This window comes from Rhinoderma darwinii, chromosome 3 (assembly GCF_050947455.1).
Source record: "Rhinoderma darwinii isolate aRhiDar2 chromosome 3, aRhiDar2.hap1, whole genome shotgun sequence".
Lineage (NCBI taxonomy): Eukaryota > Metazoa > Chordata > Amphibia > Anura > Rhinodermatidae > Rhinoderma > Rhinoderma darwinii.
Window position 1 is genome coordinate 370,667,666 of NC_134689.1, and position 17,717 is coordinate 370,685,382.

Below are 17,717 nucleotides of genomic sequence, written 5' to 3' on the forward strand. Positions count from 1 at the left end.
ACAAACAAACTGTGGGGTTTAAATGCTAACTATACCACTAGAAAAATTCCTTGAGGGGTGTAGTTTTCAAAATGGTCACTTTTGGGGTGTTTCCACTGTTTAGCTCCCTCCAGTGCATTGCAAACGTGACATGGTACCGAAAACCATTCTAGTAAAATCTGCAATCCAAATGCCGTTCCTTCCCTTCTGAGCGCTACCGTGGGTCCGAACAGCAGTTTATTACCACATATGGGGTATTTCCATAATTGGGATAAATTGCTTTACAAATGTTGGGGTGCTTTTTCTCTTTTATACCTTGCAAAAATGTTTCCAGAAAAAAAAATAGATTTTCATTTTCACAGACTAATTTCAAATAAATGTAGCAAAAAACCGGTGGGGTCAAAATGCTAACCTATATCCATAGATAAATTCCCTGAGGATGTAGTTTCAAAAATGGGGTCACTTTTGGGGGGTTTCTACTGTTTTGGCACCACAAAACCTCTTCAAACGTGACATGGTGCTTAAAATATATTCTAATAAAAAGGAGGCACCAAAATCCTCTAGGTGCTCCTTTGCTTCTGAGGCTGGTGCTTCAGTCCATTACCGCACTAGGACCACATGTTAGATATTTCTACAAACTGCAGAATCTGGGCAATAAATATTGAGATGAACTTCTCGGGTAAAACCTTCTGTGTTACAGAATTTTTTTTATTAGAAATGAATTTTGGCAAAAAAATGTAAAGTTTGTCAATGTCACCTCTACTTTGCTTCAATTCCTGTGAAACGCCTAAAGGGTTAAAACACTTTCTGAATGCTGTTTTGAATACATTGAAGGGTTCAGTTTTCAAAATGGTGTGTTTAAGGGTATGTTCACACGGCAGCGTCCGATACGGCTGAAATTACGGAGCTGTTTTCAGGAGAAAACAGCGCCGGAATTTCAGACGTAATGGCATGTGCAGGAGCTTTTCGCTGCGTCCATTACGGACGTAATTGGAGCTATTTTTCCATGGAGTCAATGGAAAACGGCTCCAATTACGTCTCAAGAAGTGACATGCACTTCTTTGACGCGGGCGTCTTTTTTTACGTAAAAAAAATGATCGTCGGCACAGAACATCGTAAAGCCCATTCAAATGAATGGGCAGATGTTTGCCAGCGCTTTGGAGCCGTATTTTCGGACGTAATTCGAGGCTAAAACGCCTGAATTACGTCCGTAAATGGGGTGTGTGAACCAAGCCTTAAGGGGGTTTCTAATATATGGGCCCCTCAAAGCCACTTCAGAACTGAACTCGTCCCTGAAAATATAGCTTTTTGAAATTTTCGTAAAAATGTGAGAAATTGTCCTAGAAAAATAAAAGGATATTTAAAAAAAAAACGATAGAAAAACATAAAGTAGACATATGGGAAATGTTAATTAGTAACTATTTTGTATGGTATTATGTGTTTCACAAGCAGATACATTTAAAATTAGAAAAAACATAATTTCTTCAAATTTTCTCAAAATTTTGGTGTTTTCACAAATAAGCAATGAATTTATCGAACAAATTTTTCCACTAACATAAAGTACAATATGTCATGAGAAACCAATCTTCGAATCGCATTCCCAAGTTATTACCACATAAAGTGACACGTGTCAGATTTGAAAAAAATGGGGCTGGTCCTGAAGGCCAAAATGAGCTTGGTCCTGAAGGGGTTAAAATCTATACATTTATATGACTATTAGGGTATCTGCACACACAGTGTTTTCAGCCGTTTTTCGGGACGCAAAAGTCCCAAAAAATGGCTGACAAATCGGAAGTAGAACGCCTCCAAACATCTGCCCATTGGCGTTCTGTTCCGACGGGGCGTTTTTTACGCAGCCACGTAAAAACACAGCCGCGAAAAAGTGCGTTTGATTAAAAGGTGAGTTTGATTAAAAAAAAGTCTGAAAATCAGAAGTTGTTTTCCCTTGAAAACAGCTGTGTATTTTCAGAAGTTTTTTTTTATTAAGTGTGTGAACATACCCTTACTGAAGATGATATTGGTTCCTGAAGCTGACTACATGAAGAAAAGATATAACAGGGTTGGATTGTGGAACCAACCTGAAAGAAGTAGTCTCCAGGAGCAACATCCGTAATATCTATCCACTGACAGTCAATATCATGTCTGTAGATGTCCCAGCAGCCAACGCTGATGCCTTGTTCTCCAAAATTAGCGCATACGTATTGCTTCTGTGTATCTGAAGAGAGAGGGGAGGGAAGAGATCAGCCCATGTGGCACGAGAGTGCGGAGGGGTCATTTATAGAGCTGTAACTGAGGTCTGTTCCCTCCAAAGGAAAGGATCCCAGCAGTAGGAAAACTATTTCTTTTTTAGGAAACCTTATTTATTTGCTCGGATACCTGTTTTAAGAAAAATAAATACCCAAAGAGAGCTGGCGAATTGTGTCGTGCTGTCCATACCTGCTTCACATTCTGAGTCCTCCAAGCAAAAGCTGGCCTTGTGTCCCTCAGCAATCTTTGTTCCATTCAAGCTTAGAAGGTCGTAGTGAGTGAAAACTTCCATGCTGTGGTAGTGACTGGAAAGAGCAAATTATGGATTCTATCAACACAATATAGTTTATCAAGAACGCTCAGAACAGTTGCTAATTGGAATAGCTTGCAGAGTAACATAACTGATAAGGTTGCAAAAAAAAGACACCGGTCCATCAAGTCCAATTTATAATCCTACCGCGTTAATCCAGAGGAAGGCAATACCCCCATGAGGTTGATGCCAATTGCCTCAGGGGAAAAATACTTCCCCGACTCCAAATATGTCAATTAGAATAAATTCCTGGATCAATGTCCCATCTCCAGAACCTGGTACTCCAAACCTGTAATATTATATTCTATTTTTTAAGAAAGGAATCAAGGCCCTTCTTGAAATATTTTAATGAATCAACCATCACGACATCCTGTGGCAGTGAGTTTCAAAGTCTTACTGCTCTTACAGTAAAGAATCCCCATCTATGATAAAGGTGAAACCATTCCTCTGGAGAAATTTATTTCAGTAGGTGGAACCAGCACTCATCTGCTAAAAAGTCATGTTTATTTGTAACCAGGTAAAAACATCACTACAAAAAACAGAGCAGCCTAGAAGAATTAATCTAATTGACAAGTTTATGACTCCGAGTCCTTATATATAACACACTCTTTCCTCTGGTAAAGGATGCCCCCTTGTCCTTGTAACAGGCCTAGGTGTGGAAAGATCTCTGTACTGTTCATTCATATATTTGTATATTGTAATTTGATCGCCCCTAAGCAGTCCTCTTTCTAAACCGTGTAACCCCCAAATTTGATAACCTTTCTTGGTACTGCAATCCGCCCATTACCTTTAATTACCTTGGTCACTCTTCTTTGCACAAGTTCTAGTTCAGCCATGTCCTTCTTATACACAGGTTCCCTAAATTGTACACAATATTCCATGTGTGATCTGACTAGTGATTTGTATAGAGGCAAAACTATATTCTTGTCATGAGCATCTATACCTCTTTTGTGGCATCCCATGATTGTATTTGCCTTGGCAGCAGCTGCCTGGCACTGGTTTCTAAAGTTAAGTAGATTCAGGTCAAAAGTCAGATCAGAAATAGATATTCTTTACCCGGAAGGTAGCAACATGGTCTGGATTGGGAGATTCATGAACAAACATAACAAAAACACCTCTATGTATACGCAATTTATGCTAGCAAGATGAAAGAGTGAAGATTAAAGCAACAAGTTAGAAAAGCAATAAAAGAGACCTTGGACCTATTCAGTGAAAGAGGATATGAAAAATGCTGATTTTAATTTACCAGTTTACCTTTACCCCCCTATAACCAATAAAATACAGGACATCTCAGACCTTCATCTGTAACAAACATCAGAACTTAATAAAATGCATAAAAACCAGCTGAATGGCCTAACACGTTACATATGGAAAAACTGGAAGAGAAAGACACAATTTCACTCATTAAAAGCAGCTTTAAGAGATCAGCACGTGTCTACAAGAGGTATTAATAAATAATTCTTACTGACCCTCTGGGTGCCTCTTATTACTGAGGTTTCGGGAGATGGGAAACCTTTTGTGACATCTCTAGATGTCGGGAAGTAACTGCTGAGGGTTTATATAATCCTGATGAGTGTATTTGTGAAAAGTACGGTTTAGTTTTTTGTGGAAGAGGGAAGTATTGGAAGCGGCATTCACTCACTATACCTATCTTGAATGACCCGTTTACCTTCACTTTATCCATAAATATTCATCAGAAGGGTCATCCAAAGAATAGCTGTAAATGCAGGGGAGGGGCGGTGGTTGGTATGTCGCTGGGGCTCGCCATGGTCAGCTGTGATTGATAATGGAATATCCTGGTGGGCCTGCCAACCGTGAGTGGGCCATGTCCTCCAACAGCGAGAGACATTTTTTTTTTCTAGCAGCTCTCCACTTTGGCTGGTCGGAAGGTCCAGACCAGACATTTGTTATAGGTTTTCTAATATAAACAGCAGTGATGCCAAAATGGCTTCCCGATGGCCAGAACTGGAATATACAAAGTATTGGAGTAAAGTACAATTACAGATTTATATAATTATAGAAATAGATAGATGGATTCTGATATGACTCTGAATGAGGAGTATTAATCTTCTATTGATTCCTAAACTGAACTGATCTTAAAGGGAACTCATTTGGACATGCTGTTTAAATGATGGCGGGTCGCCTCTACGTGTGCTCTTGTCCATTCAGGAGCCCTACCCTGCCATCTTGACTCTTGTGAAACATGCAATTTTCCAGCCTAAAAATCGGCATTTCCGGGGGGGGGGGCGTAGGGGAGGATTTTAAAGGCGCATTTGAGTTGGCTAAGTTATCCGGTTAAGGTCATGCAGGACACGTATATTTAGACAAAAGGTTGGGATCAAGTCGCTTCCGGTCAAATCCAGAATCCCTTTCCCAAAGAAGAAAAGACAAGAATAACAAGAACAAGCTCAACCAGATGATAAGAACTCACGTGGCAGCGATTTAATACTTATCTCTGTATTATGGGGTCAATCAAGTTCTCTCATCTTAAGAAAGATATTTTTTTTACACCCTGCTCCCCGGCACTGACACCTGCATTTTATATGCCCTTCAGCACAACATGTTCTGTACGTTCTGCCCCGAAATAAACTTTACTTGTTCCTCTCAGACTATTGATCCTGCACATTTACTGCTTACAGCCACAAGATACAGATTCCTCCTTCCCACCTTCATTCCACCTGGGCCATGGCTCTACCTTAAACCATAGTTATGTAGCCACCCCACCCTGTTCTGGTGCCAGGAATACAAGCAGGTCTTTATTGTGAGCCTGTATTCCTCGACTCCGGTCTGGGATGCTCTTTATGGCGTATATAATTAGGAGGTGGGATAGACTGAAGTAAAGCTTGGCTACAGCTCCATTCTATATTTAAGACTTTTTTTTGGCTTCCATCAGCTTGGAAATTCTTCATTTAGATCAAATAATCTAATTCCGATCAACAGTAAATAACAGCAAGAAAAAGCATTAGGTTCACCAGAGCAGGAAAGGGAAGGGAAATGTTCCAGGTAGAAATATTTTTATTTTAAGACGGAAATAAGGTTTATTTTTGTAACCGGTCAGCTCAGTGGTCTGATGTTTTTACTGGAAAATTTCTGAACTTGGAACCCAAGAAGAAAGTAAAAGTGACTGGATGGGAAGTACATAGTTACATAGTTAGTACAATTGAAAAAAGACACCTGTCCATCAAGTTCAACCAAGGGACGGGAAAAGGGAAGAGAAAAATTTCTACACATAGGAGCTAATATTTTTTCATTATAAGAAATGATCTAAGCCGTTATTAAAGCCATCTACTGTCCCTGCTGTGACGGCTCCTGCGGTGACTATTCCATAGATTCACAGTTCCCACAGTAAAGAAGGCTTGTCGCCTCTGCAGGTTGAACCTTTTTTTCTCCAGACAGAGGGAGTGCCCCCTTGTTTTGTGAGGGGGTTTTACATGGAACAGGATTTCACCATATTTTTTGTATGTGCCATTCATATAAGTTAATCATGTCCCCCCTTAGTCGTCTTTTTTCAAGGCTAAATTGGTTTAATTCTTTTAATCTTTCCCCATAACTTAGTTTCTCCATGCCCCTTATTAGCTTCGTTGCTCTTCTTTGTATTTTTTCCAACTCCAGGGCATCCTTTCTATGAACTGGAGCCCAGAACTGAACTGCATATTCTAGATGAGGCCTCACTAATGCTTTGTAAAGTGGTAATATGACATCCCTGTCCCGCGAGTCCATGCCTCTTTTAATACACGACAATATCTTGCTGGCCTTTGAAGCAGCTGATTGACATTGCATGCTGTTATTTAGTTTATGATCTACAAGAATATCCAGATCCTTCTCAACAAGTGACTTCCCCAGTATAGCTCCCCCTAGGACATATGATGCATGCAGAATGTTGGTAGCCAGATGCATAACTTTACATTTATCTACATTAAACTTCATTTGCCAAGTGGATGCCCAAACACTTAGGGTATGTTCACACGGCTTAAATCGGAAGCAGAACGCCTCCAAACTTCTGCCCATTGATTTCAAACGGAAATACAGCGTTCTAATAAGGTTACGTTGTAACTAATAAATTCCCATTGGTATCCACCCAGTGAAATATATGAAATACGGCTTTCTGTTCCGACAGGGCGTTTTTTTACGTGGCTGTTTTTAAAAACGGCCACGTAAAAAAACGCCCGCAAAAAAGAAGTGTCACTTCTTGAGCAGTTTTTCATTGACTGTATAGAAAAACAGCTCTAAAAACGCAGCGAAAAATGCAAATTGCGAAAAAAAAACTGCTGAAAATCAGAAGCTGTTTTCCCTTGAAAACAAGCTCTGTATTTTCAGACGTTTTTTAGAAAGCGTGTGAAGATAACCTTAGTGTGTCCAAATCCGATTGCAATTCACGAACATCTTCCATAGACTGAATATTACTACATAGGTTGGTGTCATCTGTAAAAATAGAAATAGTGCTATTAATCCCATCCTCTATATCATTAATAAATAAGTTGAATAATAGTGGTCCCAGCACTGAACCCTGGGATACACCACTTATAACCGGGGACCATTCAGAGTAGGAATCATTGACCACAACTCTCTGGATACGGTCCTTGAGCCAATTCTCAATCCAATTACAAACTATACTTTCTAAACCTATAGTCCTTAATTTACCCATTAGACGTCTATGGGGGACAGCGTCAAATGCCTTTGCAAAGTCCAGAAAACACTATATCCACAGCGGCGCCTCTGTCTAGGCTTCTGCTCACCTCTTCATAAAAACAAATCAGGTTGGTTTGACAACTTCTGTCCTTAGTAAAACCGTGCTGGCTGTCACTATACAATTTTTTTGTCACATACTCCTGTATGTAGTCCCTCAATAGCCCCTCAAACATTTTCCCCACAATGGATGTTAAGCTTACTGGTCTATAATTACCCGGGGAAGACCTAGAGCCCTTTTTGAAAATAGGCACCACATTTGCCCTGCGCCAGTCACTTGGCACTATATCAGTCACTAGAAAATCTTTAAATATTCTGAAGAGGGGGACAGAAATAACTGAACTAAGCTCTTTAAGAACTCTAGGGTGTAACCCATCTGGTCCCGGGGCCTTGTGCAAATTTTATTTTACTTAGCTTGGACAATATCTACATTCAGTCAACTAACTATATTAATCGATGTATTAACAGGACTGGTACTGGCTACATCAGCTTCTCTTCTGTTGTATATACAGAGATAAAGAACCCGTTGTCATGTCCGTGGCTGTGGGCCGTCAGGTTCACTCTCCTCCTGACGGCCACAGCCATCGGTCTGCGAGCGCTGGCACCAGTCTTCTACTGAGGAGGTGCCAGCTCTCACTTTCACACACCTCGGGCCGGGTCCCGTAGGGTGCGTGCGCACGCTCGTGCCTGCTCTTAAAGGGGCAGCGCGCGTACCGGACTTTAATGTGTAATCAGCCCATGAGTGCCCTAGACTATAAGAAGGGTCCAGCCCCTTGCTTCGATGCCTGAGCGTTGTTTGTCGTATCCTAGTTTGTCTAAGCAAATGGTCTCCTAGTGTTTTCCAGTTCCCAGTGTTCCCTGTATCCCATGCTATCCTGGTCAAGTGCCGTGCTGTAGTTGTGCTGTGCTGTATTCCACGCCTGTCCTGCTACTCCACGCCTGACGTCTACCTGCTGCCTAGTCTCAGCCAAGCCTGCCTTGCTACTGTCGAGCTGCCACAGGTACCCTAGACGAACTATAGACTGTGACCTGCGCCCTGTTGGCCAGCTGCCATACCGCCAAGGCGGTACGGCCCAGTGGGTCCACGCACCCTACGTGACACCCATTTAGTAACTCTGCCTTCTCTTGATTCCCTGTGACCAACTCCCCATTACCGCTATTTAGGGGTCCTACATGTTCAGACCTTGGTATTTTTGCACTTATATACTTGAAGAATTTTTGGGGATTTGTTTTACTATCATTGGCCACCTGCCTTTCATTTTGTATTTTTGCGGATTTTATTACCTTTTTACAGATTTTATTAAGCTTTTTATAATTTACAAATGCAACAGCTGTGCCCTCAGATTTGTATTTTTCAAATGCCCTTTTTTTTTTGTCATGTATTGCCCTTTTTACAGACGGTGTAAGCCATGTGGTGTTTAATTTTAGTCGTTTATACTTCTTACCTATAGGAATACATTTTGCACTATAATTATACAAAGTAGATTTTAAGATCTCCCATTTATCATTTGTACCATTATTTGACATTAGTTCTTCCCAGTCTATATCCTGCATTGCAGCCCTGGGGAAATTGGCCTTCTTAAAATGAAGTGTTTTTGCCCTCCCAGCCTCTCTATGTAAATCCACCCACAAGGTTTCAATCTCCTCACAATCTTCACCCTCTATTGTCTGGTTCACACTCGCCTTCATATCACTTCTCACATACAGACATATACCACCGCCTTCATATCACTTCTCACATACAGACATACACCACCGCATTCATATCACTTCTCACATACAGACATACATCACCGCCTTCATATCACTTCTCACATACAGACATACACCACCGCCTTCATATCACTTCTCACATACAGACATACACCACCGCCTTCATATCACTTCTCACATACAGATATACACCACCGCCTTTCCTATTTGTCCTGTCTTTCCGAAACAGTGTAAAACCCTGTAGATTTACAGCCCAGTCATGAGAAGAGTCCAGCCATGTTTCAGCAACACCAACTATATCTATATGTTCCTCCTCTCCCAAGGCCTCCAGCTCCCCCATTTTGCTTGCTAGACTTCTAGCATTTGTGAACATACACATTAACTTGCCTTTCAAGTTGCCACATTTGGTATCAGAAATGTGATCATTTGACATTATTTGGGCATTTTTGTTTTCACTGCCATTTTGTAACACATGGATCTCCTTATCCTGTTGCCTGGTCCTCTCCCCACAGTATATTTCTCCCCACACCAATATAGTCTGACCCCTCTCTAACCTAACTACCCCTTTATTTTCTACATTAACCTCCCTCCTCAGCCCTAGTTTAAATACTCCGCCACCCCAGCTAGAATTCGCTAAGTCATATTTGAAGTTCCAGCCACTTCTGAGGAGCACTGACTTACTTCTTGCACACACTTATGAGAAAGGCCGTATACTCTTCACAGTGACTGACTGGGCTAAACGGGCATTAGGGAAGATTGATCGCTTTGAAAAAGAAGGGCAACTCTTGCAAGCCTACATCTTCGTGTAACATGCGATCTATGTAACTACCTGTACTGGCTCAGAGAAGAAGACAACCTTGTCTGATTACAATCAGGAACCATATTATGCAGTGTTGTAATTTATCCATTCTCCTTGGACTTTGACAATTGGTCATGGTCATAGTTCCATATTGCATTTGCAGACATGTATGTATTTCCCTTATTATAAGGTAAAGGTATTCGTTTTTGTGCAGCAGAATCTCCTCTACTCCCTCTCTGTCACTTACCGGTGACATTCGTGCCATACCCATGCATGACGTCCAGTCTTGGGTCGGAAATCAGCTTGTCCATTGTTGTGTATCTGTGAGCTAAAACGCAGCAGACGGCGGTATCCTGTGGTGTAACTGATACGGTCAGCTGAGGAGGAGAGGCAGCGTTCTTCATGTGCGCATTGCAGCATAAACATGGGTCTGTCCTCTAGGTATGTGGTCTGCTCAACCAACGGCGCATTTAAGACCAGATCTGGTGCAGCTATCAGGAAGAATAGTAATGAGTCAGATTGATCACCCGGAGCTATATCATGACTTGTACATGACTTGCTTAATACTTACTCTCTGCGCAAGATACACCAGCAGCAAAACGTCCTCCACCTTTGGGACAGTTGATTCGAAGTCCATCATGTCTGCAATGTGCCAGAGACATCTCTGTGCCTGAACATTTTACTCCACTCATGATGACGTCATCTGCTGTGACATCTCCCGGCCAGTACCATGTTTCCTGGAGAGACAAATAAATGCGGCTTGTGAGAGTGGTTCTAAAAATGTTTTGCCCATGTAACTGATGAGAGGTGCAAATAAGGTACCACACCTGCCACAACCACCTGCTTCAGTGGTGCCGATGGTTCACCAGTAATATTGTTTATAAACCCACTAGACTACCAGGGATATTTATTATTATTATGCCAGTGGACCGCAACGTATGTTATTAAACCACTGTATCACTTGCAATGGCTATAGAGATGTTAGACCACTGACAAAAACCTTCAAGGATGGTTGCTAAATTACTGGATCACCAGGAATTGCCTTTGGGTCTATAGTAATGGGTACAGAGGTACTGGGTCACCAGGAACTAAGGGGTACAAACCAGGGACTAAACACCACTGTTGCTAGTTAGTCCCAGTATAGGGATGCCAGGAACTTGAGAGTTAGATGGGAAAAGGCATTTCAGTTGGCATACATAAGAATTTGGGTGATGGCATGAGTGGTGACAAGTAGTAATTATGACAAAGTAGCCGGGGAATTCATTGGCAACCATCAATATAATTGCAGCATGACGTCACCATGTAGGTGACTGCATGAAAATTTATTAAACATAATTGGATGTAATAATCCCATGTAGTCAACACGTCCCAACAGTTACATAAGTGGCGGGTGTGACATTACCCAGAGGAATCAAAAATAGATTAGAAAGTTAAAACTGGCAATGGCGTCACACCGCTGGAGCCTGCTTGTATCATCTAATATTCAGTGCGTACCTGGAATGCATGGCTGGCGAAACCCAGTCCTAGCTGCCTGCACACAATCATAGCCTCCAATGTGCCCCAGCTGTCACTACACACAGTGCCCCATTTCAGCGTGCCATTATGTTCCATCAGCACCTCAACTCGTCCCTCAGAAGGGGTGCGGCCCCCGTTCAGACGTACCTGTGTGGAAAGACAATCTAGGATGAATTGTGAACATACGCATGGCAAAATCCAATTTTCACTTTGATAGAATCACTATATACTTAAAATTACTTATTTCTTCGGGAAAGAAAGAATTACCAAGATTTGCAGCGTAAATACACAGCAAATCTTGGTAATTCTTTGTTTCCTGAAGAAATTTAGTGATTCTATCATGGAAGTGAAAATTGCATAGGAGCGGACTAGACTAGACCAGACCTACCGTATTGGGACGACTTCTGCTGTCCTTTTACATTGTATGGGGATGGTTACATGGCCAAAATGGAAAGGAACACAGTTTGCATTGGAGAGTTCCCACCAAGACCAATAGTAGGTTCATCATATGAATGCAATGTTCTCAGAACTACACTGCATGATCTTACCACTGAAAATACCCACGCCTGAGCCCCCTGAGTGTATTATGGCTGTCCCTGGAATCCGAAGGGTGACTATTTTAGATTTATCCTGATACAATGCATCAATAGTGGGGTATCTCCAAGAAGGGTCCTCAACTAATGGAATATTTTTGAGAATCGGTAGATATTGTTTACCTAGTAAATATAAAAAATAAAAAAAAAAAGTCATCTTTATCTCACCTGGTTTTGAAATCCCATGGCTGGTATATTACACTTCACTGCAGCGTCCTCCTCGTGGTTGCAGCCGGTGGAGTGGGCATTAAATTTGCAGTCTATAACTGACTTTTCAAAACCAGTGCACACGATATCACTCATATGGATGTGGCCCATTCCTGAGAAGAGACAAGCAGCCTGTGTATCTCTTGCCATGTTGGCAGTATAAATCAGGATATATCACTTTTTATGTTCTTAAATTACCTTGCCCCAACTGTGCTCCTACTAAGGCCTCCTTGGCACTTCCAAACCCTAGTTCCCTGCAGACCACACTGGCAGACACCAAGTTCCACCGATCGTCACAAATTGTTCCCCACTCGTTATTCTTCAGGACCTCAACTCGTCCTTCTCCAATATTTGCTCCGCCCCTCAGACGTACCAGTGGCTGCTATAAAATAGGTTTAAAGGGACACCACAGTGAGACAAGTAACTATCATTTGTTCAATACCCATAACAAAAAAGCCATCTCAGTCAATAAGGGCAGGGTAGAAAAATTGTTCCACTCCCTAAACGTGTTATATTAACATTTCAAATTAATGTCACCTCCTTCCTACCCCCCTTAGTAACTTTTATTTTTACCTAAACAAACAACCATCTACGGCTATTGGACAACCCTATAGATTGAGCTGAGTATTGCTTATTTATCTGTTCGATTGAGTGGGAGTTTTTTTGATATAGGGGATACCTCTTAGACTTTCTGCAGGGCAGGTAAATATCTTGCAAAGACTGCCGGAGGAACTTGCTGCATATGAATTCATATTGCTTTCATTAACTTCAATAGGAGCTGTATAAGTATGCAATCAGTGAGCTCCCCCTTGTGGTGGCTGCAGGCAGCTAAAATTTTATATTTTAGCTTTATGACTGTGTGAAGGGAAGAAGTATGTTTGCACCGTTTATGGGGGGGGGGGGGGCTGCTCCTGGTACTGTTTATGTGGAAAACTCTGTTGTTAATATTGATCATAGGAAGCACCCTGCCAGCACTGTTAATGGAGGGCAGTCAGACACATTGGCTGCTATTGTAGGCAGGGTTTACATGACCTGTCAGCTTTTTTTAAATGTCCATTTTAGTAAATACTTGTATTCCCTATGCAGTTTCTGGAGCATGTTTTCTTAGAACTCTGCTTTGTGCCATTCCTCTGTTATTCCTCCTGGAAGTTTATGAATAAATTGACAACTGGGTGTTACCATTCCCCTTGACGTAGAGGCATCTCCCTATACAGTGTGAGGCTGTCAGCACTGATTGGACATTGTCAGTCTATGTAAAGACACATGCCCCCAACTGGTAACACCAGTTGTCAATTTCGACATCCATTTCTAGGAGGAATAGCAGAGGAATAGCTCAACATAGAGTTCTAAGAAAAGATGCTCCAGAATCGTTATTTCATGGGGAATAAAAATTATTTTTTTTAAATAAAGAAGACGTGGTGACAGGTCGTCTGTAAGCAAGTACGGCCTGTTTACTAATCAGGGTAGTGAAGCTTGGATGCCCTTTAGGCGCTATAAAACTGACTTTGACACAGTGCTAATACCTTCCTGCTGATGTCAAATATGAATGTGTGTCCTTATATTACATTGGAATTTATGTCTGTGATCAATGCTGTGCGCTGCATAGAATAATGGGCGATGTTGGGAGTTTCTAGGTATAGTTGGAGCATTTCTGGATTTGGTTATGGTGGTCTAGGAACACAACCTATTTAAATTAAAAATAATGGAAGTCTTTGCAGATGCAGCTTTTTCAAGGTCATTATTGTATCAGTGACATAACCTGTGTCGCACCTCTTGACGGAACGCTTTACCGAAGCCTCTGACTGTACTAGGGGCAAACGCTCTTCCCGGAGTACAGCTGACAACAGCGGGAGCTCCACCGGAGCAAGACTCATTACTGGTAGTATTAGGGGTGAGTACTCCTCCCACTTTGCAGCTGGAGATATGCGCCTCACTTCCAGTGCAGTTAGCTGAGAACTGCCAATAGTTGTGTTTCCGGCGAGTTGCAAACATTCTGGAAAAAGATGCAGTTTAATTAGTGGAAAACGAAAAAATGGTTTCACATTACTAAACACATCACAGCTGTAACATAGAAGCCAATAGATTATTACAATTTTCACACGTGATGGTAAAAGCGCTAATGTACTTTATGTTTTGGAGATGGATGCTGCAGTACTAGTTAAGAGCAGCAGATGGCAGTAAAGAACATAAACTACATTCTAATGGATGTTTGTAGACTCTTCTTAGTCAGGATATGTTATGCCATATAGTAATAGTGAGACACTTACCTCAATATTGTGATTATTACATGTTAACCCATTAGTGACCGGCCCATAGTGTTTCTACGTCGGTCACTAACGGGCCTTATTCCGATGCCATAGACTTTTTACGTCGCGGCATCGGAATAAGTAAACAGAGCAGGGAGCTGTCAAATCTCCCTGCTCTCAGCTGCCAGAGGTAGCTGAGGGCTGGGGGCGTCCCTGCTCTGCCGGGTGAGATCGATATTAGTATCGATCTCACCCATTTAACCCCTCAGATGCGGTGCTGAATAGCGCGCATCTGAGTGGTTTTGGAGAGAGGGAGGGAGATCCCTCTCATCCAACTGACACTCGGCGATAAGATCGCTGAGTGTCTGTTTCTCCGATGGCAGCCAGGGGCCTAATAAAGGCCCCCAGGTCTGCCTGTGGTGAATGCCTGCTAGGTCATGCCGGAGGCATGACCTAGCAGATGCCTGTCTGTTTTACACGGACAGGCATAATACACTGCAATACAGAAGTATTGCAGTGTATTATAAATGCGATCGCAGAATCGCATATTATAGTCCCCTAGTGGGACTAGTAAAAAAGTAAAAAAAAAGTTTAAGAAAAAGTAAAAAAAAAAAATGAAAAACCCACTTTTTCCCCCTTACAAACGGCTTTATTACTAACAAACAAAATAAAGTCAAAAAGTTACACGTTTGGTATCGCCGCGTCCGTCTTGACCCCAACTATAAACTTATTACATCATTTAACCCGCACAGTGAACGTCGTAAAAAAAATGCAAAAATTGCTGTTTTCTTTGAATCCAGCCTTAAAAAAAATGTGATAAAAAGTGATCAGAAAGTCGCATCTACTCCAAAATGGTACCGATAAAAACTGCAAGTCGTCCCGCAAAAAAACAAGCTTTCCTATAATTGCATCGGCGAAAAAATAAAAACGTTACGGCTCTTCAAATATGGAGGCGCAAAAACAAATAATTTTGAAAAAAAAAGTGTTTTCACTGTGTAAAAGTAGTAAAACATACAAAAACGATACAAATTTGGTATCGTTGCAATCGTAACAACCCGCTGAATAAAGTTATTGTGTTATTTATACCACATGGTAAACGGCGTAAATTTAGGACGCAAAAAAGTGTGGCCAAATTGCTGTGTTTTTTTCTATTCCCCCCAAAAAAAAGTTTATAAAAGTTAATCAATAGCCAAAATGGTGCTATTAAAAAAATACAACTTGTCCGGCAAAAAACAAGACCTTATACAGCTATGTCGACGCAAAAATAAAAAGTGTATAGCTCTTTGAATGAGACGATGGAAAAACGTAAAAAATGGCTTGGTCATTAACGTCTAAAATAGGCTGATCATTAAGGGGTTAAACACGTAAGAATGTGATGTTGCTGTATTTATTTACCAAGATAAAATCACTAAGGTATTCGGTTGGAAACCTACTTCTTCCATTTACTTCTCTTAAGAATAGTCCTTATGTGAGGTTTGCCCACTTACTTGTACACTTTCTGGTTGTATTTCCTCTCTCCGGGGAAACCAAACATGCCACATATTACTCTGCTGTTCTTCTGGGTCCACTGGGTGTCACACACCTGCTTCCAAGTGCCATCCGCTTTGACTTCTACATACCCCTCTGTAACAGGAATACGTTTTCGGTATGTGGCTAGGATTGGACGTATATGCACATCTTCAACCTGGATATTCAGCTCCTACCATAAGAAAAATATTACGCACAGAACATAAATATGACGCTGACTTTTAAATCCTACTTTCATTAGGCTTCAAGGAATAGTGAATGTACTGAATTTACGGTTACCAGTGGTTTGAAGAGGGTATGAACCTGTGTTCCCATAACTCCTCTTCACTTAAACAGCTCAGTGTTATCATAGGCACACTATGCCTCATAGCGACCAACCAGAATTGAGCTTCAGTTTTTTTGGTCCAGGTAAGAAAATAAAAGAAAATATATCATTGGTTGGATTGTGTTTCCCATTTATAATGCTGAGCTGCCAGAACCCAGGCGTGGTAAGTGTTGTCATGGGGACACAGGCCTTAAAACTCTTCTCACAGAAGGCTTGTAAGTGCGATCTTCAATCTCAGCACAGAAATAAAATATCTTATGGTATTTGGCAAATTTGGGATTTGAACTGAACTGATGTAAGTTGGCTTATATGTTTTATATATATATATGTTCAAAGGGAAAAGTAGTTATATCCAGATTTATTGTCAATTAATATAAAGTCAAGTCAGTATGTTTCACAAGTCCAGATTATAAAACTGCGTGTAACATGGAGAATCCCTACAAGATTTTATGTCATAAAATTCAATATGGCGTCCATTGTTTATACTGCAAGGAAAACCCACTAGGGGTCATGGCAGAATTATTCTACCCCAGAAAAATTGTATAATTATTCAAGAAAATATTAGGTGCAAAATGCTATTTAATGGAGGTCCAGTATGAGGCACTCTCCTCTATTAACTCAGAATGCCATAATAAAGTATACAAACTACAATGTCATATATAGGAGGGTATATAACATACCACTGCGTCAAGAATAGGAGGCCTATAATGTATGATGAGACATATGGATAGGACTGTCCAAGGCTCGGGCTGTCTCATCTACATGGTTATATTTATTTGTAGGTTTGTGGATTCACTAATAATAAGATGCAACTGAAGTGAAGCTCTTTGTAACTGCAATCACGAAGAGTGTTAGCTCAGCAGTCTAGCCAAGTGTAAAGGATAACAGTGCTCTCTTACAGCTCATCCCACACACCCTGAGTGAGTCACAACCAGAGCTTCTCTCTACGTGTCCACAGCAGATGATGGGGGAGGCTCTGCCCTGTACCAGTGTCTGCCAGATGTGTGTTTAACCCCACAGGACCTGTATAGACACAGATGTATTGTATTTTATAGATGGCTCTTTCCGTGGTAAAAGGAACTATTTATAACTGAATGTAATTCAGGATAAATATCCAAATACCTATTAAATATAATGCCGGAAGCCCCTCTAGTGTACCAGGGTGGAAGAGATATAAAAGTTATATATACCGATCAGCGATAACATTAATACCAGTGGGAAAACATTGATTATTTGGTTACAATGGCGCCTGTCAAGGGGTGAGATATATTAGAAAGCTGGTGAGCATTCAGTTTTTGAAGTTCATGTGTTGGAAGCAGGAAAAATGGGCAAGTGTAAGGATCTGAACGACTTCGACAGCGTCAAATTGTGATGTCTAGACAACTGGGTCAGAGCATCTCCAAAAGGGCAGATCTTGTGGGGTGTCCCCGGTATGTAGGGTCAGTACCTACCAAAAGTCCAAGGAAGGACAACCGGTGAACCGGTAACAGGACCATAGGCCCCCAAGACTCATTGACAACCGGTGAACCGGTAACAGGGCCATAGGCCCCCAAGACTCATTGATGCACGT

The 17,717-nt window shown here is 41.3% G+C and overlaps 1 protein-coding gene across 1 annotated transcript in view; it reads right to left on the bottom strand.

Annotated features, from left to right (window-relative positions):
* The window catches only part of LOXL2 (lysyl oxidase like 2), a 57,937-nt gene that overhangs the window by 9,463 nt on the left and 30,757 nt on the right, over nt 1-17,717 (bottom strand). Inside the window, exons 4-12 of the mRNA XM_075858683.1 lie at nt 15,783-15,994; nt 13,820-14,042; nt 12,248-12,431; nt 12,011-12,162; nt 11,229-11,396; nt 10,306-10,471; nt 9,982-10,225; nt 2,416-2,531; nt 2,058-2,194 (exon numbers count right to left, since the gene is read on the bottom strand). Of these exons, the coding sequence (XP_075714798.1) occupies nt 2,058-2,194; nt 2,416-2,531; nt 9,982-10,225; nt 10,306-10,471; nt 11,229-11,396; nt 12,011-12,162; nt 12,248-12,431; nt 13,820-14,042; nt 15,783-15,994 (1,602 nt within the window). The remainder of the gene's footprint in view (nt 1-2,057; nt 2,195-2,415; nt 2,532-9,981; nt 10,226-10,305; nt 10,472-11,228; nt 11,397-12,010; nt 12,163-12,247; nt 12,432-13,819; nt 14,043-15,782; nt 15,995-17,717) is intronic.